General features: G+C 34.0%; 1 protein-coding gene across 1 annotated transcript in view; it reads right to left on the reverse strand.

The window, feature by feature from the left end:
• Wdr62 (WD repeat domain 62) overlaps window positions 1-22783 on the reverse strand; it is a 103231-nt gene that overhangs the window by 22166 nt on the left and 58282 nt on the right. The window contains exon 5 of the mRNA XM_077426956.1: window positions 4786-4877. Within this exon, the coding sequence (XP_077283082.1) occupies window positions 4786-4877 (92 nt within the window). The remainder of the gene's footprint in view (window positions 1-4785; window positions 4878-22783) is intronic.

A 22783-nucleotide genomic window follows, 5' to 3' on the forward strand; every position in this document is an offset into this window, starting at 1 on the left:
ATTTTAAAAGGTTTAAAACAAAATTTTAACAGTAAACACGCTGACAGTGACAGTTCACGCGCATGCGCAGAAGGCTTTGCGCCTGTCGCAGATATAGTACCTGCAAATAGCCAATAATTCGCAGATATAGTACCTGCAAATAGCCACATCCTATATTTAATGCAGTGCATTGACGGAATATTTTTTCTACATGCAAATCTCTAGCTATTTTCTGGCGTAACTGTTTCATAGTAGAGAGTAATTTATCTGCCAAATGATAAGGCTTTTATTCACAAATAGTTTTTATTATTAAACAATGAACTGAACGTTTAGCTTTATCACAATCACTAGAAAGATATCGAACTTTAATTTGACGAAATAATTTCTTGTTCGTCAAAAGACTCTCAGGACAAAGTCGAAGGATTTGTCGCTCGCTACGACAAAAATACTACAAAAATTAGAGATTTGATGCGGCGTAACATTTTAAAAAATGTATTTTTTTCAATTGCGGAACCTCAAATTTCAGTCGATATAACAAAAGTTATTCGACTTGCATTTTTTATTGTTCAGTGATATATAATACAATACGTACATATTTATAATACAATACGTTTATATTTATTTCCCTTCACTCTACAATGCCTATTCAAGCATGAAATAAACGAAATGTGATTCCATAACAAATTCATTCCGATACAATATTTATATCGATTTTCCTTTCTATTCTATCAAGAAAATATTACATACATAATGTTTATGTATGTACACATATATGTACACACATGTGTACGCAAAATAATTAAGACAACTCTGGACAGTTATTTGATTAGTAATCAGCAAAACGTGTCATTAAAAATATCAACATCGCAATCCAAACATTGAAAAATATTATAATGCGCCATCTTCCTAATTTAAATTTATGAAAATGTGTTTGTATTAAACAGCACAAATTGTATTGAAAATGAATTTACATTTAAATAGCCTGAAGTGTTTAATAATATATTAAAAAAATATGTATTCGCAACGAAAAAACAACATTAAAGTACTGTACGTTGATACGTGAAATGCGTCGTATAATAATTTGTTATGTATTGTGCGTACATACAACACAATTGATGTAGAATTGAAATATGTACACACATATGTATGTATGTACTATATACATACAACATACAGGGCCCCCGAGAGGGTGGGGGGGTACTGGGATAAAATCTTTTAAAAAATAAGAACCAACATATAGGTATTTTTCTAATAGATTTTTATAGATAGATTTTTCGCATATTAAAAATATGTATATCTATAAGATATCTTTTGAAATTTGTTATGGCCCTGACAACATATAGTAGTACTGAAAGGGCACTACGACACGTAGTATTTAATATATTCAAAATCAATTCCCTAAAATATTCCTGTCTACAGCGTGTTTATCGTATGCTTAACGGGGAGCTGAATGAGGTTGGTCATTCGGTATTTCCTTACATCAATTCAAGACTGCCATAAGGACTTGACATATGTAAGTCTTGACTGATTGATCCATTTCTATTTTATATTCTTTTTCCAATTATATTAAATAACTTTATGTTTAATTATGCGTTGTCCTATTTAGTTATATTTTAGTTTTTATTCTTTTCTTTCTCATTTGTTTGTCTATATGTATGTACATAGATACTAGATATATTATGTATTTTGTAAAAATATATTATTGGGCTCGGATGTTATTTTGTTATATGTATTCTTTGTTTATATGAATTTAGTTGATTTTTCAATAAATAAATAGATATATGTATGAAAATTCCCCTTACGAGGACTATACATACATATGTACATATGTAATGTTTGATTCGATCGAACCAACGTCACTTACGTCCCTTTACAGCGATTGAATTGATATAAGTGCGAGTGGAGGATCTGTAATATAATATTATATCATTTGTACATATTATATATTGTCCAGCACAATGGAAGAGTAGAGAGGTTGTTGGCGCAGGACAGGGTGTGTTGGTTTTGAATATTGATTCCATTATAACTAATGCTAGTTTATGATGACTCACCCTTCCATTCCATTCCATTTTTTTTATTTCTTCTTCATATTAGACTATCCATCCACTCTCCCCGCACTAAAACACAATGCAGTGAACACACCCAAAATTGATCGCCAGGTCGACGAACCACAAACTACGAGCCACTAACCACCTGTCCTGATATAATAATAACAAACGCCCCAACTTCCTTTTCATTGTTGAATCTGCTCTGAACGAGAAATGGAATGTTGAATGCTAAAGTTTTGACTCTATCGTGGAACATTATTATATGGATATATGTTGATGGTTGTACCTCCTACTTGCACAGTTCTTTTTCGAGTGGCTCCTATTCCAAGAGCTATTCGACTTCTCAATGGAATCGTTGGTGCCGTGCCTGAATGCGATATTTTCCACCTAAGTGAGCGTAGATTATCGGATATTATTTTAACATATTTTTCTGGTAACCTACGCTCATCATTGTTCTCTTAATTTGAATGTGATGTATGTATTTGTGGAATCTTAATCTACTCTCTTCCATTTGGGCCTCGCAGGGACGTTTTGTATTTGTAGCTTGTTCTTATTTATCGGAACAGGCTGCAGGTGCAGCCTATTATTTGTATTTTAATTATTACTTTAAGTTTTTTATGATTGTGTTAAATGCTGTATTATTTTTTACTTTTTTTTTTTGTATCTTAATTTTTAGTTCTATATATTAATACTTTTTTCTATTTTCTCCCTCTCTTCTTTTATTATGTAGGCCATTGTGGCGCATTAGGTTCTTCCTGTAATGCCACAATGGTCAAAAACGTTAAATAAATAATATGATTGACATATTCGGCGGAGAATAATGAAGACGGAGATGCATATTCTCTTATGGTAAACAAGTTATTGAACTAAAGAACTGTAAAGTTTGTATCCTATTTGTTTTTTAAACCTATTGATTCATTTAAATATTATATATATATATATATATATATATATATATATATATATATATATATATATATATATATATATATATATATATATATATATATATACTGCTACGTACATACAATCGTATGTAGTTGTGTGTCCTTGGGTACCATCGATATTGTGATCCTTGAGTAGTTTTTTTCCCACAATCCGTCGTCAGAAATTAAGAAATAATTAACTTGGGTTTTTATTATAATCAGATCGCGTGATGGGACTATAATCGTTGGGTCACGGTGTGTTTCCTTCGTCGTCACACACTGCACTAGCGAGTGATAAGTCAATTTGCTGGAACTTGGCAACGCACGCACGGCAGTCAAAGGGTTAACGCTTCAACTGCTCCATTCACAATATAACTTAACCTAACCTAACCCAACTTGACCAAATTCGGTTCCGCAGTGGTGCACTGTCACCGAATCGCCGTAGCGTGAATTCAATAAAAAAAAGTTGTGATTCGATTCGATTCACAAACCGGAAGTTGCCGATTAATTTTTTTTTTCATTTCAGTTCAAAAAGGGTCAAAGTAAATTTTTTATACAAAGAGTTACGTATGTCACAACATTAAGGCAATGAATGTTCATACATATTTGAAATTCTGTCCCTTTCTGTTATGAGTTCGTGTAGAAATTTCCGGGAATTCACGGAATTTTTGATGCCACGTATCCCGTAAATTTTCATCTCCTGCCAAACCTGGGAATTAAAACGATCTTTAAATGTTGGAGTAAAGGCGTATCCAACACTGAAACTATTATGAAGCAAGTGAATCCTCCTTGTATTGACGATTCCACAATGGAAGAAACTCTTTTAGATTCGGATGCAGATGGGACAATTGTGTGTTTGACAATGAATGAAGAGTTAATAACTTAAATTAAAAAAAAGCCTCGACTTGAAAAAATAAATGAAAATATACATGGTGGCCGGAGGAAAAATTGTTTTCGTGCTTTTAACTACAGAACAAACTTCCATCGAAACTGAAAGTTTTTTCCATTGCTGGAAATATTTGTACCAAACTTATAATAGGCTTAAGAATTCTCATTTAAATATTTTAGTATTCTTAATGACTTATTTCAAAGAAATTTACTTTTATAATTACATTTTTTCAAGTTAATGGTTACTATATTAAACGTATTGTTCACTTTTTTTTAATATTTTGTAAATAAATAAATAAATTTTATATTAATGCAAACAAAAATAGCATAACCACATTGGGAGGTCTGCAGCCCCGCAAGCCCCATGTGCAAGAAACGTTAACAGTTAGCTAACATCGCCACACTGTGTAACTATTGTAAATATTTCCTTCCTCTAAGATTCGCAATATAACAATATTTTAATCATTCCAATTATCGCGTAATTGAATAGCTCGATTTCGACAAGATGCGTTCTGTCGCTGGCAATATATAATTATTTATTCTGTCAAAGTCAGACGTTGACCATGACCTACATATTCGACGTAACGGTTTGATACGCGCTGCATTGTAAAATTATTGAAACGATCCCTAAAATACACATTACCTAAATTTCAAAACCTGTATTCCCTTGTTATTAAACCGTTTGACCCAACTCAGTCAAACTGGCCTCCCAAAGCCTTCCTAACTCAAAAGTATAGGGTTTGAGCACACACAAACATGTACACATTATGCTCGAATGATAAGAATTTGCTTGGGAAACCATGTTTTAAGAATCACTAGCCTACAGTAATCTCAGAGCTAGTCCTAGCCCAGCATCTTTTTGGCAACATCTAGCTATTAGATTTTCATAAGTCAACGTTACCCATAGCACTGGCTAATAATACGAAATTGAACAGAAATCTTACCCTGCTGGGTAGGCAACCACTTCAGAGTTGGGATCGACGTCCAACGCCGCATTGCTGGTAACGGTAAGGCCCAAGACTGTTTCCAACTTTATCTGAAACAAAGAAAGACCAAAATTGTAAAAAATAAGATAAAAACAACGAAGAGTCCAACTAGGCCAAGGCACAACCACTCGTTGATAAGCGAAACAACTCTTCTAGCATACGGCAATTTCCAAAACGTTCCAATTCCCAAAACTGAGCAGTCTAAACACGTACGATTTCGAAAATCGATACGACAGCAAATCCAATGTCAGTTTGCTTTTATCCGCATGTCTGAACCTAAAATGGAAACTGCACCTGTCAACTTCGTATGCGCATAGTATTACATTGGAATTGAGATAAATGCGAGAGCGCATTCCTTGGGAAGGTTGAAGTTTTAGTCTTTGAGAGTTCAAATCTGCCAAGTTCAATGCACTGTGCAATATAACCCAAAAACTAGGATTTAATACATCAAACCCAAGATATGTATAGGTAAATAAATGTTTGAAGGCGACGTTAAAAATAATCTAGACAGTTAGAAAAAAAAAAATATATATATATATATATGTACAATGTACATTGTACCTAAACATCCTGTATTTAAGATGAAACTTCGTGTTCGGCATTTCATATTCGTGATCGATGGGCCTCGATTGGTAAGTTATGTAGATGATATTATATATACACAAAATATATCGATGAATTCAGTACTGTATCTGTATAATGCAATATAAAAATATGTAAAAGTTGAATATGGACGTAGTTGACTAATTGAATAACAATAGTGTAGGGTTAGGCCATTTATGCATAGCTCCACTCATATTTCTACGGATCGTACTTCTACATATAAGTATATACCCATGTACCTATTACTTCACAAAAGCAAATTAATTAATGAGGTGTCAAACAACGTCTTGGAGACACTTGATAAATTATAGAAGAGGCCGTCAAAGGGTTAACGCATTGTTCGTAACTTTCTCGTCGTGTCATAAAAACCATACGTGCAATTATTTCAAGTCTGTAAATACACGTGTTTGTGAATTGCGTTACTTGGCCGAAAATTTATAATACATGCAGCTTTCGCCGTACACTTATTAAGGAAGAGTAATCGCAATCGCAAACTGATATGAAAATATTCTACTCTTACTTTAAATATACACATCCATACATATGTATTATAATAAATATGATATTATAATATTGACACGGTGCATGATCCGCGCACTTGATCGAATCGGTAACGGATAGTGATTACTGATTATTCACAAAAAACAAAAAAAATTAAAAATTTTCGACCATCATCAATCAAGAAACACTCTTGTTGTTCCGCACTCGGAAAACGAAAAAGAAAACGGTTCGTTAATTTCAAACATTCAAATTTGGCGATCGTTTCAAGAGTCGTTAGCTGGAAAAAGACACTTCAATCACGACAATTTCGGTCGAGCGATTGCCCCATATATTATATTTTCCCATTACTGCACTCTTCAATCTGTACCGCAACCCATGAAAGCGCAGCGCAGCATCGAGATGCGCATAATATTGAATATTTAATAACAATTTTGGAGGATTTTTATTTTTAGAGGCGGCATAAAAATCGTGTAAAAACTAACCGAAAACTTTTCCAGAAAATTTGTATTATAGTTCCACAAGATACATAGTATCTACCAATATATAATATGTACCTATCAAATTTAATGGCTCTAAATTAAATAGTGTAGATTCACATTTGCCGACTATTACCAAATTTAAGTAATATGTATTATTTATTTATTTAGATATTTATTACAATTTGCCATAGTGACATTACAGAGTAGTTCCAAGTCGTCACTATGGCTAAACAAAAAAATCAGACGTAAAAATCGAAAGCGAAATAAGAAGAGGCTAGTAAAAAGATGAAAATAAAATAAAACAATAAAAAACAAAACGAGCATAAATATAAAACAAATACAATAATAGAACACGTTTCGATCTCAAACTGAACAAACCCTCAACCAGATCAGCATATTTTAGATTGAATAAATCTAAGTTGACAGAAATCTGGTTGTCATATCCCTGGTAACAGAAATCATTAAATTGGTACGTGCTCCAGGAGAAGAGAACAAATTGCGACATCTAATGTACCCGAGATGGCTGAGAACATTGAAGTTCAATTCTGCAAGAGAATTTGAGGATTGCTCACCAAACCAACCACTAATTTATAGAAATGTATGCCCAAATATAGTCTACGTCGTGACTCGAGGGAATTATAACCTAGTGCTCCCAACAGGTACACACTACGATAGAACCAAGGATTGCGACTGTATACCATCATGTACATAGGTATATCTGAGAAACCTCGTCTGTACTCTTTCGATTCTCATACAATGGACCCTATCACTAGGGCTCCATATAATTGAAGAAAACTCAAGAATGCTTCTTACTAGCGGGATTACTATATAGGATACGGAGCACTAGTGGACTCTTGAAAGGTTTACTTGCACGCAGTATGAAACCCAACGTTTTTACACTCTCGAGCAAATATTATCAATGTGCCGTCCAAAATCGAGATTCCCAGATCACTGAAACTCACAACCGAATTTATCTTAATGCCATTTAAATGGTAACAGTATTTATATTGGTTTCGCGAGCATTTCTCGATGTTGAACGGCAACATGTATACCGTTGACCAATTGAAAATCGCAAAGGGCATCAATAGATTTGAACAACTTAAGATCGTCAGCAAACAATAAAAATTTAGAGTGTTTAATTACCCTAGATATATCATTTATGAATATGTTGTATGTATGTACATATGTAGATTCACTTATATATTTAGCCCTCAAGTTGGAGCCCACAGACCGAATGGAAATAAAGACGCTGTACATAAAATTGGGGAGATTGTCGCTCAAGGCAAATCCATTTTCAAAAATAATGGTCTAAATGGTATTTGAAATTTGGTATCGACAGTAAATCGAAATCGAAATCGACATTTTGATGGTTCGGTCTCGTTATTCGTCGATACGTGGACAGTAAAAATAAATATTATCGCCTCTCGTTTTCACGGCGGCTCAATTGTAAGAAACGAACAGATAATGTTTTTATACATTCACAAGTATATAGGCATTTAATGGGTTCATTTTCATACATACATATATGATATTTCGCATACGAATACATGTATGTACATACATACATACTTGACCACTTCATAACATACATACATATTATATACATATATGTACAATTAAACGAACGAGCCAAACAACGAACATTTGTATGCAAATCGCGCTTATTACGGACATCGCTGTAATTTTTATTTAATTTTTCACTTGCACATTTTCTAATCTTGTTCCTCTAAATTATTTTATCTACCTATCTAATAAAGTTGTAGCAATTTTTAATGAATTTATATCGCGGTATAAAAAGTCTGCCCTACGTCAGACTTTTGATTGTCGTGCAATTGTAACGCCAATTTCGTGCTATGTTTCCAATAAATACGAATGCATACTTATGTATACCGTTACTACAAATACCTACCATTGTTTCTTTTTTATACAATATGTGCATTCATGTAGGCACGTGAGTGGAGTGTTGATAAATTAATTTTTGTACATACATATGTACATAAAAGTCATTTTAAATTGAAAACCAATATATGTACATATGTTTGTATGTGTGTACCAGTGACGTGCTGTGGAAATCTCCCTGTTTCTGTCACACAGCCTCACTTACATGTGCGCGAGCAGGATACAAGGGGACAAGGTGACGTCATACAGAGTCACAATACTCGCACACATGTAAATAAGGCTATGCGACAAAAACAAGGAGAATTTCACGGCACGCCACTGGTGTGTACCCAAAGATGGGCGGCAAAGTTACTTTTGCCCACAAAACATGGTTCACTATTGTCCTACAAAGCAAGAGAGCAAAAATATATACCCATATATGTATATAAATACTTGTACAACTTGATGTTTCTATTTTATATTATGTTTTAATATATTTTCGACCATTGTGGGGCATTAGGAATTCCTGTAATGCCACAACGGCCCAAACTTTAAATAATTAAACTGAAGCCCAATCTAATACGTAGTTTGTTTAAACTCTAACAAATCCAAACTTTTCCTTAAATTCAAATCCAACTAATCCACATACATATGTATGTACATACATATTAGATATATTTAGAACCAAAGGCTAAGTAATCCATCAAACCCGAGCTGAACTTCACCGTTACTTCAAAGCGAATCTTAATATGTAGAATGAATTTAATTACCTGTTGGTTTATTAGCGTCATTCATACACGTGCATACTCTATTTTATGATAACAGAAAACCTTGCACATTATCGACATCGACGGCGAGTCTACTGCGAAAAATATTGACGAGTTTGCTTTCAAATATAGTACAAGGTTTTTTTTACCCAACACATACATACAACTCTGCTGCTGCTGTTGGCAAAATTGATTGGCGAAAAAACACCAAAAACTAACAACATGAAAAACACAAAAAATTATTTCATTATCGCGCATAGTGCGGATTCATTTTCATATGACATATATGTATGTATATTGTTATTTGATTGATTCAATGAATTATACAACAACATAACAAGTGATCTCATAGCTAATTTTGAACGTGGCTATTATGCTTCATCAAGAGATTACCGTATGTAATATGTACCGTACATATGTATGTATATTACACGCAATGATATCTTGCGGCACCAATTTAGTGTCACTATACAAATATAAAACATGCATATATATTATATTATATCTACAACCAGTGGTGTAGTGCTAAATAAAAAAGTACCAGGTCGGTGTTTAATTTTTACAACCCCCCCCCCCCCCGACGCTTTTTACGTTACTTAAAAATATGTATCCTAATATTGGTAGTTTTCGGCATCATTCAAGGTGTCTATAATTTTTTAAATGGGTTGTTATTCGGCTGTTTTTAAAAAAAAATCTGCACTCAAATGGGCATTTGAGTGAGGATACCGTTGTAGTCACCAAATGTTAAAACGACAGTCTGCTCACAATATTTGGTATATAAAATTTTATATGAAATATAAGCAAAAATATTTTTTAATTGTACTAAAAAAAAGGGCATGACCAGGGCGGCGATCTGGCCCCACTACATCACTGCTTATAACGCAACTGATCAACTGTCGCTACAGTCCTGACTCGAGCCATCGACATCGAGCTGATCGACTGGTAGTCGAGGATGCCCAAAGTCCTGGGAAATCGTACCTTTGTGTAAGTATGAGGTGTTTTGAGGGTACAATATGCATACATACATACATATGTAGGTTACAGTGCAATTCGAAGACTATCGGTGATCAGAGAATGCAGAGAGTAATTTAGGTGTGGGTGTAACAGGGTGAACAATGCGGTTACGGTAAGTGCACACACACACACACACAGCTTGGGAATGGAGCTAGTAGACTGCGTACTTATATTATACTTCATGGGAGCTCGAGCCAGACACGAGCTGGTGCTTCTTCTGGAGACAGGGTGTCGGTTGTCACGCGATGGCACACTTTTGCCCGACCTAACCTTTAAGCCGCTTCGATTAACTGTAACCGAGCGGACAGAGAGGGGGTTATGAGAAAAAATAATGAGAAAAAGAGCACCACCGGATATCTGACCGGTTATCGCACAGACGACGGATTAATGCTGTGCCAAGAAAAACCTGAAGGTTTGACACGTTTCAAACTATCAATGTCACTCGTATGAAACGCTGATAAAGTATGAGCTGAGCTTCCAAACTGTGTACTTCCAACCACAACAAATTCTAGCAAAAATTCTACTAAGACTACATACATTTACTTAGTTATGAAGCTGAAAGGAAGATTCTAGTGGATTTTCCCTTAGATCAATTCAAATTAAAATTCAATGTAGTGCTAAATAAAAAAGAACCAGGTCGGTGATTAATTTTTACGACCCCCCTCCCCCCCGCTTTTTTCCTTACTAAAAAAAAGTTGTATCCCACTATTGGTAGTTCAAATATTTATAAAAAAAATCAAATAATAATTAACAAATATTCTTACTTGTTGAAATTATGATGCATTTTTTTTATATTTTATAAAAACTTCCATAATGCATCCTCTTCAACATCTTTGATTTTGCAAAACCCGTGTTTGTTTCAACAGCAACATTTCCTTTTAGCAATGCTAAAACCATGTACATATGTATACATATTGTTACGTACGCCATGGATTGAGCGAATTGTACTTAGACCAACGGATATCTGTTATCGGTTAACTAAATGCATGCACTTACTTCCAAAGATTATATCTGGACTCTAAGTGCATTTAGGCTAAACAATGACCGTTATTAGTTAGTTCTCAGAATCGGTACGGGAAGACCCATTGTCTTGGAAATACATATCCGAATACGTGACTATACAACAGGTAAACAGATTAGGCGTCCTGAGAGATCTACCCTTTATAAGGCGGTACGTAGGCGATATAATTCATTCTGGACGGAGCAGTGACAGTGTGTGTGTCACCATAATCATCAATAAATGCTGTGAAACAACTGTTGGCCTTTACTTGGATCCTCCACCCACCCCTACGCAACAATATGTATGTATGTCAAAAAAATATCAAATTTTAGCATGTAAATTTAGAGATGACTTCATTTAAGCTGAGTTCCCTTATTTTATCTATCCTCAAGTGCGTATGGTCAATAGTTCAAAGAATGTTTTTTTTTCGAAGTTTTGGGTGGTTTTAGATAAAAAAGCCAATAAATTTAATTAAACGTCTTTTAATTTTTGAATATGCTCAGATTACTATTCATCGAGTTTTAAAAGGAGTCATAATATTTGAAAAACATAATTTTAGTCAATTTTTATAATAATCAAAGTACCAGGGCGGCGACCTGACCCGACTACACCACTGTGTATAAGTCGTAACATTTACGAAGGCTCACTCCCATTCCATGTTAAAAATGTGCAAAAATTTTAAAATCCTGTACTATCGGTTCTCGTAAATGGAACGACTCATACTTACGTTTTTGTCAAATTTTCAATTCAAATTGAAAGGATGTGAATATAAAAAAATATATGGAATTAATGCAATAAATAAATGAGCCAATAATACAAATATCAACCATCTGGCAGAGTTCGGATTGACTATTACACATGTACTTAATATACGTACAATTTATTAGGATGGATTCGTACGATTAAGATAAGGAAAGATTATTTTATATGTATGTACATATTATGTAATTTGAATAAAAATATTATCCTGTGAATTTGAACGATATGAGGAAAACATGTTTTGGCGCAGCCTAGAGAAGAAAATACCACAGGTAAAGTAAAAATAAAAATGAAAAAGTAGGTTTAATTTAGTGATGCAATGCGGTAGTCAAAAGCTCTTCTTATCTTTGGATAAATGTCACAGAAACTTGAAGAGACGAGGCTTGAAAATAGTTCACGCTCTTCACCGAGAAACTAGGACAGAACACTCGATGGACGACCACAGAAACACTTTATATTATATCTACATATGTATGTACGTATAATACATACATATATGTACTTTTTATAAATATTATAAATTTACTTTTTGTCGGCCAAAACCGGATTGCCGGCAGAAAAACAAACGACACTTAAAAATGTCGCGAATCGAACAGTACAAACATACATACATACATGTATAAAATATAAATATGTAACTCTATTTGGAAACGGAAAAAAACCGGTATTTAATTTGAATTCGTATGAATGTGTGCTGTGCCGTATTCCGTTATGACGACCTTTGACTATGCAACATGCATATTATTATGTCAATTCGAAGATGTTGTATCTGCGGTTCGGTTCCTAAATGGGCCGACGAAAAATATTCCTATTTGATTTATAAGTCAATATGTACATACTATTAAACGAGCAATTCTCGTATGTTTTGCCGTAAGTTTGTCGATTTTATTTTAAAAATAGCGCAATGGTTTTAATGTAATTACTTCTAGTAAGTGTCCATTTAAAACATATTTCTACTTGTAAGTCAGATGTATGAATGTAAATACATATAATATGTATGTATGTAGTATGCAAATGCATACAATAATAACGTTATGATAATAATTCATAACAAAAAAAATACGTACATACAACGACAGTGGCTTACTCCGTTAAGAATGTTAATTCGGCAAGTTTGATTATATTATTTAACAGGTTAGCTCACATAATGTGCAATTTTTATGTTCGCAGCGCGTGGAAAAATTGATGCATTTCTCACGTGTGTCGAGAATTGCGCAATCCACGCTTCGAACATTAATTATTTTTGAATGTGTTAAACACGAGTGGGTGTACCCACTACTATTGAAATATATTGCGAAATCGAAATGTGATAAATTCAACAGGAATGTGTTAAACTGCCGTTTTGGGCTTGATCCATAATACGGCACACTGAAGCTGGTATGCTAAATTGACAACACGAATGACGTGACTAATTTTTAAATAGGTACTATAATTTAAGAATATCCTAGAATTCTTCGGGTGACACGGTACTGTACTGATCGATGAGAAATATGCACTCTTATAGCAATTCTAGCGCAACTTCCGCAATATTTACAGCCGGAAAGATTCCAGCAATGTCACGCCTGAAAGGGTAATTTCGAACGATTTGCCAATGAGATCAGATTTCAGAGCATCCTCGGTCATAAAATTGAAGGATGACATTTAAAAGACGTATGATTCGTATGCATTTGTACATGTGTGTACAGTATACTCTCGATTATCCGGGTGCGAATTATCCGTGCTTGAAAAATATTAATTAATTTTTTTAAATTAATTTAATTTTTTCTTATATGATTATGAGACGCACCGATTAATTGCCACCGTAAACACGCATGTTATTTGAAACAAATGATGTCACACAGAAATGTTTTTCGTTCCCTTTTTAAATGTCTTTTACTATTGCGTTAATTCTTTCAGTTGCTTTTGATCAGCGAATTCAGAGCAGATTTTTTCGTAATATACGTATTTTTTAATTATTTTTAATTGCTGGTGAATTCTGCATCGAATTTCGAGAATATTTGCAACCCGATCAAATCTATAATGCAGATGAAACAAGCTTGTACTTCAAGTGCTTGCCGACAAAAACGTTGGCTTCAATGAGAGAACAAATTCGCTCCTGGACATAAATCGTCCAAAGAAAGGATAACTGTCATGTGTTCTTCCCGTCAATTACTATAGTCAGAAAGAGACTTGGATGGAAAGAAAGATTTTTGAAGATTGGTTAAAAAAAATGGGTTCCAGAGGTGCAAGATTTTTTAAAAAATAAGGGATTGCCATAGAAAACAGTATTGTTATTAGATAATGCTCCTTCTCATCCAAACGATATCATATTGAAAACAAATGATGGACTTGGACACTATTACTACATAACTACTAACGACCACTTATCTGCTTAACTATGAGCGTTTTAATAATTAGTATTAAAATTAATAAATAATTAGTATTAAAATTATGAAACAAAAATTTGTGTTGTAAAAATGATTATCCGTGTTTTTCAATTATCCGTGACCTTCCTCCCCAGCATTAGCCCGGATAATCGAGAGTGTACGTATAGTTATTGTACGTGTTAGCACGACACGCCCAGTGCAAGTCCGGAGAACTTTCCATTAGTGCCAGCCGGTACGTCTTGTCTCGTCTATATGTGTACCAACATATGTATGTATAAATATATGTATGTACTTACTTACTTACTTACTTACTGCATATAATAGTAGTAATACATAGTAATATTGTGTACGTACAAACAACACACGTGGGTTTAAAATGCCGCTCGAACGATTTACTAAATCGGCGGAAGCTAACTCTGATCCACTTTTTAACACCACACTTAAGCGCCCACGCGATTAATATTTTAAAAGAAAAAAAAACGTTGAGCAATTCTTGGTTGTATTTGAAATTCTCGCCGAGCCCTATAGGGAGAATAAAAAAAGAGAAATGTATCAAAATGAATCTCGAAATCGTAATAAAGCACACTTCAAATCCAATGTCTCTTCCTTATCGATATCTTCACTTATATCGTGTGAGACGTTACATACACCCACGAAACGTAGCCTAAAAAACTTTCTATCCAATTGCTTTTGAAAGAGATTTAAAAGGAAGGAAGAAGAGCACGATTCATTGATAGGATTTCAAATAACACTTGAAACCATCTCAAAAACCAAGAGATAAAATCATAAAATTGTATAGTCTCGCATAGCAATAGGCACATTTGAAACAGGAAAAACGATATTTCAGTTTCTAAGCCGATTTTACAACTTGTGCAACGTTTATGCAAAAATTCATTCATAAGAAAATATTCGATAAATAAATTAAAACATTGAGTAATTTCAAAAATAGTATATTATACGTACATACATATATTGAATAATACCTACTATTAGGTGCAAAATTTGCATTTACATTAAACTAATTAAAAAGTATTATGTAAAAATAATTGTTTTTCGAAAAAATAATCATTCATATGTATACATATGTATGTATGTACATAGGTACATATGAGCACTTGGAATTTAACTAATGTTGAATTCCACTGACGAAACATTATTCAAATTTATTCTCGAAAAAATTATTTCCGCTGCACATTTGAATCAACTTTGCGAATTATTTTTAGCACTCAATCACACAATTGAACAATAATAATTATGTACAATCCGAATAGAATAATATGTATGTAGCAAAGCACATAGCATAACATACGATCGTAATAATGAAGTAATTATATTGGACAGTCGAGGTACAGAGCGTTCAGTTTATACTGCAATCCACGAAAGATCAAAAATAATATAATTTAGTCATTTTAATATATTTTTAATAGCATTAATCAAACACCAAACGGAATCGTCCTTTATACATATACGGTATGAACATACATACATACATAGCATAATGCATATATTTTCACTTACATTTCTGTGAAATCATAACCAGTTACATTTTCATGGTTGGTTTTATTCACTTATGATAAGGTTGTTAGGGTTGGTATTATTTAAGGATTAGGTTAGGTTACGTTAAGTTAGGGTTGGCCCTATTCATTTAAGTTTGGGTTGTTAGGGGTGGTAGTACGTTGTAAATTCATTGTTTACATACATTTTCACTGCTTGAATTGGTAAAAATATATTTTTTTACTAGTGAAAATATACATATTTTCAATTGAAATGTGCTTTCGCTGTAGCACATACACAAAAGCGTGCATTCAAGTTTGAAATTACCGATACATTTGTAAGTTGTATCAGATGCATTTTTTAGAGATGTTTTTTTGCAAACTCTTATGACTCTGTACATACGCAAGATTATGAAGAGCCAAAAAAAAGGAAAAGAAAAAATGTCGAAAATGAGTCACAAGGCCGGCGCACAAGTGAATCTCGATCAGACTTCGATAAGAGCGGAATGAATGGTGGTTGTGAAATTTGAAGTGTTAAAATTAAAAATTCCGCGTCGTAGATATGTCGACCTACGCTCGACACACTTCGCGCTACAATACACGTGATGGAGTTAAAACGAACGTAATTCCGAGTGACAAACTACGAAATGGGTACAAAATGTCCATTCGACACGCGCCTCGCTCAAAAAACATATGTATTGTACCTACGAGTACACGCTGCATTGCGACGACTGAAACGTCAACGCCTACACTTGACACGGAATAACAAAAAAAAAAAACCACAAAGATAAAGTGAAAAAAGCCGGCTTGTAGTGCGCATTAAAGAACGGTTTTCATTAAGTCGGCGCACGGAATTACGCAACGCAACTTTAGGCAATGTATATTGTATCTACTAACACTACTAACAATAACACTGAATTCACATTCCGTGCGAACTATTCTGTGTAGTATGTTCATATCTATGTTTATTTATTTATTTCTAGTTAATTTTGGACCATTGTGGCATTACAGGAAGAACCTAATGCGCCATAATGCCCTACATTTGATAAAGAAAAACAAAAAATAAAATACATAAAATAAAAAGCAAAAATGCAAAGGCAGAAAAACATGATAAAATGAAAAATAAAAATAGAAAAATTTAACATAAGAAAAAAAAATAAACAAAGTTGTAAAAATCAAATAAATAAAATCCTCATATCCCATTCTTAGTTTCACAATGAACAAAAAAATAAAAAAAATAGTACCTAAAAATATACATAAGGAGAATGAAAAAGAAAAAGTAAAATAAAATAAAATCACAGCAAGGCCTAAATGGAAGAGAGTAGATTAAGATTCCACACTTACATCACATTCAAGTTAAGAAAATAATGATGATCGCAGGTTACCAGATAAATATGTTAAAATAATATCCGATAATCTACGCTCACTTAGGTGGAAAATATCGCATTCAGGCACGGCAGCAACGATTTCATTGAGAAGTCGAATAGCTCTTGGAATAGGACCCATTCGAAAAAGAACTGTGCGAGCAGGAGGTACAACCATCAAATGATGATGTCTACCACGCACATAGTTATTAGCACATAACTGCTCCAGCAACAACGGGCATGACGTATTACCACGCAGGAGTTGGAGAACGAAACGAATTAATGTAAAATTTCTCCGAAGTTCAAGGGAATAAACCCAAGCATGCCCAAAAGGAAAGGAGTGGGGTAGAGATATAGGTAGAACCCAAACTCTTTCTTATAGAGAAAACGAAGAAATGCTTTTTGCACTTTTTCAATCATAAGAGAGTGATTTGCTTCATGTGGATTTCACACAATCGCATTATACTCTAGCTTACTTCTAACAAGCGAGTTTAAAAGCAAGCGAGAAGACAAGGGGTTTGAGGTTGGTTTATATATGTCTTATTTCAATTGTAACCGATGTAGATTTCATAATCACATAACACGAGGATAGAAGCCTCCCAGTCACGGGTGACGGGTGTTAATGACTGCTAATGGTGGTGTTTATTTTTCTTTTATATCCAATTTCGAAGTCTTAAATACATATAGATAGAAAATACTATATATTTTCTTCACCCTTATATTAAAATGTAGATACTATTAAAAGGGGTTGCGACTCGAAAAAAATTGGGAATCCATGATATAAGTACATAAGATAATAGCAATATACGAGACTTCAAGCAAGATATAATTACATACAACTTAAAAGTTCTTATTATCATTACTCAAAAATAAAATAAAAAAAGGCTGCATCGAATCGTGAAGTCGAGCTTTCAACGAAAATTGGTTTTTATCCATCGGTTTCAGCTGAAAGTTCAGCAGGTCATCTCCGTGACGTCACTAAAGAGCATTGAAGAACGGAGTGTGGGTGTTGAGAGTCGCTGATACGTCATCGTTATCAATTTGCGGTGACGCCCATCGATTTTCAATTTTTCGCACAGATTTGCACCAAAACAAGGTACGTACGAAAACCGGTGTTTCTACATTTTTATGTAAATATATTCACTTTCGGCGACATTCGTGCAAATTTACATAACGACGTTCGCCGCCTAATCTCGTATTTTCGAATTTTCTCCAACGTCACCGCGAAACGCTTTAAGTACCTACCCTACTTAACGAAATCCTTCGGGATTTGAAAATCACATTTTCGCGTTGGAATATTTACTGTGCTCATATATTTGGCATTACATACACTACCGTCCATATGTTTAAGACCAAACCTATAACTCGATTTCTAATGTCCATTAAAATAATTTAGCGTAAAATAGTTCAAAGAAATGGGTATCATTTGTTTCCCTACACCCTTGGATATAATTTGAGCAAAAAAAAACAGGGATTATCCCATTGGTTTGTTGTTTTTTTTATATAAGGGTTCAAAATGGGCTCAAAGACACCGCGTGACGAATCGACACATGTTGCAATTCGACAACTCTACTATACGCAGTTTATGTTACGAACTTTTTTTGTTATTTTATCCTGCTGATATGACATCGAAACAGTTCAAAATAATAAACCCTAAATGAATTTGGTTCAGTTTAATCTGATCAGTCAGACTTTGAAGTCGTACTAGCGGAAAAATTTATAATACATAAAGAGGACAAAAATTTTTGAAGAAATGTGGGAAAAAATAAAAATCTCACCATGGAAACTCGAGGAGCCATTATTGCTCTTTACAAACAGCAAAAAACCCAACGATATATCGCCGAAAATTTGAATATTTCGAAGACTGCAGTACAACAGACGATAAAAAAATTCCAAAATTCTAACAACATTATGGATTTATCAAAATCAGGACGTCCCAGAATCACAACACAAGCATTGGATCAACAAATGATATTATTGAGCAAGCGAAATAGAAGGATAACGGCACCAGAAATCGCCTCTGACATAGAAAAGACAGCCTTCAAAAAAGTATCGGTCACCACGGTTAAACGTCGGCTGATGGAAGTGAAGCTGGGAGGGCGCATAGCAGTAAGAAAACCATTATTAAGAAGAAATAATAAAGCGAAAAGACTAGCTTGGGCTCTTCAGCATCGTAATTGGTCAATTGAAGATTGGTCAAAAGTGATTTGGTCCGATGAATCGAAGTTTGAATTGTTCGGTTCGAAAAGACGAGTTTACGTCCGGCGCACTCCCCAAGAAAAAATGATGCCAGACTGTGTGCTGCCAACAATCAAGCATGGTGGTGGATCCATAATGATATGGGGATGTTTCTCAAGAGCTGGAGTTGGGAATTTAATCAAAATTGATGGAATTTTAAAAAAAGAAGGGTATTTGAAAATTTTAAAAGAACAAGTTTTGCCGTGCGGCCGGAACTTATGTGGGCATGATTTTATATTCCAACAAGATAATGACCCAAAACATAAATCAAAGCTATGCATGGACTTCTTACAACAAGAAGAAGAAAAAAATAATTTAAAAATCATGAACTGGCCTCCTCAATCCCCCGATTTAAACCCAATAGAACTTTTGTGGGACGAATTGGACAGACGAACCAGAATCCATCGCTCAACATCCATAAATAAGTTTTGGAATCATCTACAGGAAAGTTGGAAGTCCATACCTCCCATCACACTTCAAAATTTAATAAATAGAATGCCGAGACTATGTGCAGCAGTGATTAAAAGTAAGGGTGGGTTTTTTGACGAAAGTTCAGTTTGACGTTTTTATTTTTTTATAATTTTATGTTTATTAATTGTTGTAATATCTTTATTTATTTTAATAAATGCGTATTTTTTGAACATAACTGAGTTTATATTTTTTAAATTGGTCCAAAATTGTGTAAAATATGCTCCAAAAACACTTTGGTCTTAAACATATGGACGGTAGTGTACATTATAACTACATATTAGACCTGGGGCACACAGGCACATGCATATGTAGGTACCACGCTATACGAAAAAATCCAAATCACAATGTTTATGTAATAAATAAAATACGTATGTACATACATACAATGTCAATTTAAGGAGGTATTCTAGTATAGAGGCAGAGTAGAGGCTAGATGAATTGTAGGTATGTTTTCAGGTGCAATAAAAAAACCAAAAAAAAATTTAGCAGCCATTATTTTACCAAATATTTATTAATGTTTGAAGAATACATAAAAAAACATCTAAGGAAAAAAATCTAAATTCAAAAAGTTACAGGCTGATGAAGTGAGGGGTCTCAAAAAAATGGCGCGCTCTGGTTGTCAAGATTGCAACCCTCCTAGTAAACTGAGATCAAAAAAACAAATTAATCGGGTAAAATTACGCGCCGGTTAGATGCCACGTCACTAACAGCTATATCTCCGAAAATAAATTAAATTTTGAAAAATCCTCTTAAGGACATATTCTTAAAGGTTTAAGCTTTGAAAATATGAAAAAAAAATCGATTTTTTCAAATTTCTAGACTAGAATACCCCCTTAGAGGTAGGATAAATAATACCCTTTTAACCATAAAACATGACTAGTCAAGACTGACAATGAATCGATACAGTACGTATTTGATATTTGTACTTCTTTAAATATCACGGACCGTAACTTACAAGTATGAATGTGTGTACAATATCTACACATATGTATTTATGTACATATATCTATTATGTATTTAATGATAACACAGCCAGCGTATTATCGCGCAAATAACGTTTTACGGACATCCCATCCCGGCCAAACGTTAACGTGAATTTATACGGACCGGGGGAGAGCAAAAGCCGCATGTACTATACCTATATAATATGTATATGTATTATATGTAATACGAAATATAAAAATAAAATATATGCGATCGAACTATTGCTATGTGAACCGATGGAACGATTTATTGTTTTTAGATATGGAAAAAGCTGGAAAAAATTGGTGATTTATTCACCGGTAAACATCGTTACATTATACCGAAGCGATAACTATAAAGACCAAATTTAATAGGGCCATATTTAGCTCAGAAACATCCATTTCTCACTCTATGTATTGATATTATTTATCGCGGGTTTTATTTAAATTAACCAGCAATTAGGTACTAAATTGTACCAAAATTAATGTGATGAAAATAACTACACATTTGTATTGTACATGTGTTTGTTTTATTTTCATCGGGAGAATAGATTTCCAGCAGACTGAAAGTGAACAGCCATATGAGGTTGGCATATGAGATGCAGTCACGAAATATTCCAAGTACCTACTTGATTGTCTCTTGACTATATTGAGGAATAAAGATGGATGGAAGGCCGAGGATAGAAGCCTCCCAGTCACGGGTGTTAATGACTGCTAATGGTGGTGATTAGTTTTCTTTTATATCTAATTTTAAAGTCTTAAACACATATACATATGTAGGTACATATGTATCTAAAAAAACTACTTTTTATGTATTTTCTTCACCCTCATATATTAAAATGTGGATATGATTATAAAAAAGGGGGTTGCGATTCGAAAAAAGTTGGGAATCCATGATATATGTACATAAAATAATAGCAATATGCGAGCCTTCAAGCAGGATATATATACAACTTAAAAGTTCTTAGTATCATTACTCAAAAATAAAAATAAAAAACGCGAAAATTACGCCGTTGCGCATACACTTATACGGTATTCGAAAACGAGTGGGAAGATTTCCTCTTAACGAACACTCAATCGTAATAATGATATGTTTGGATTGGATGTCTGTATTTCTTTTTCTATTTTGTCTGTTTATTTTTGACGAATGAATAATATCTCCATTTGTTTCGTAGGTAAAGAGCAATTCAATCCTAGATATGTATGTACCTACTAGACGTTGCTACACATGTATGTACAATAGATACCCAATACAAAGTATCTCGTAGATTCGTACCTTTAAGGTCTGACCGCACTATACGTCAAACGAACGATCCGACACTTCACAATAGTGTGCGACAATATTAGGTAAACCACACGTGAACGATAGCGAAGCGACACTACCCAGTAAATTATGTCAATCATTCGTTCGGTACCTCGGAGCAAGATGAACGAAACGGACACTATTATAGTATCGCAAAGAAGAAGAAAAATCGAGAAAAATCAAAAGATTACGGCTACATGCTATTTCAAAGTCACGATATGAAGAAGGAGAATAATTGTCGCAAGGCAACCCCCACTCAACGACACTTGCGTCACGCCGCGAACGACACCTTGCGTCAAAGATGGTCGAAAAGTCAACTTTGAAGCATGGTGTCGTTCTACATACGTCATGCGACTGTCGTGCAATGCGTTATGTCTGATACAATTTCATACAAACAATATTTGGTCGCGTACTGTTGTGAAGTGTCGGATCGTTCGGTTGTCGCATAGTGCGTCAGACCTTTATAGGGCCCATTATTCGATTTGTCGGTAAATGTGTCTTTGGTAGGATGGCCAACTTTTGTTAATCTCCAGCTTTTGTTGGGCAATTACTTTCGAAAACAGCATTCATTAGTCGAACACGAATTTTAAATCATACTGTAAAAAATACTAGACCACAGTTTACAAGAGAAATAATAAATCAAAGTACTAACCATTATAAAGCTATGTAAAAAAATAAACCTAATGTTAAACTCTACCGCTGACATGATTTGTGGCGAACGATCACTGCGTCTATGAATAAAGTCCACGACAGACGAA

The sequence above is a fragment of the Arctopsyche grandis genome, chromosome 3 (genome assembly GCF_051622035.1).
Source record: "Arctopsyche grandis isolate Sample6627 chromosome 3, ASM5162203v2, whole genome shotgun sequence".
NCBI lineage: Eukaryota > Metazoa > Arthropoda > Insecta > Trichoptera > Hydropsychidae > Arctopsyche > Arctopsyche grandis.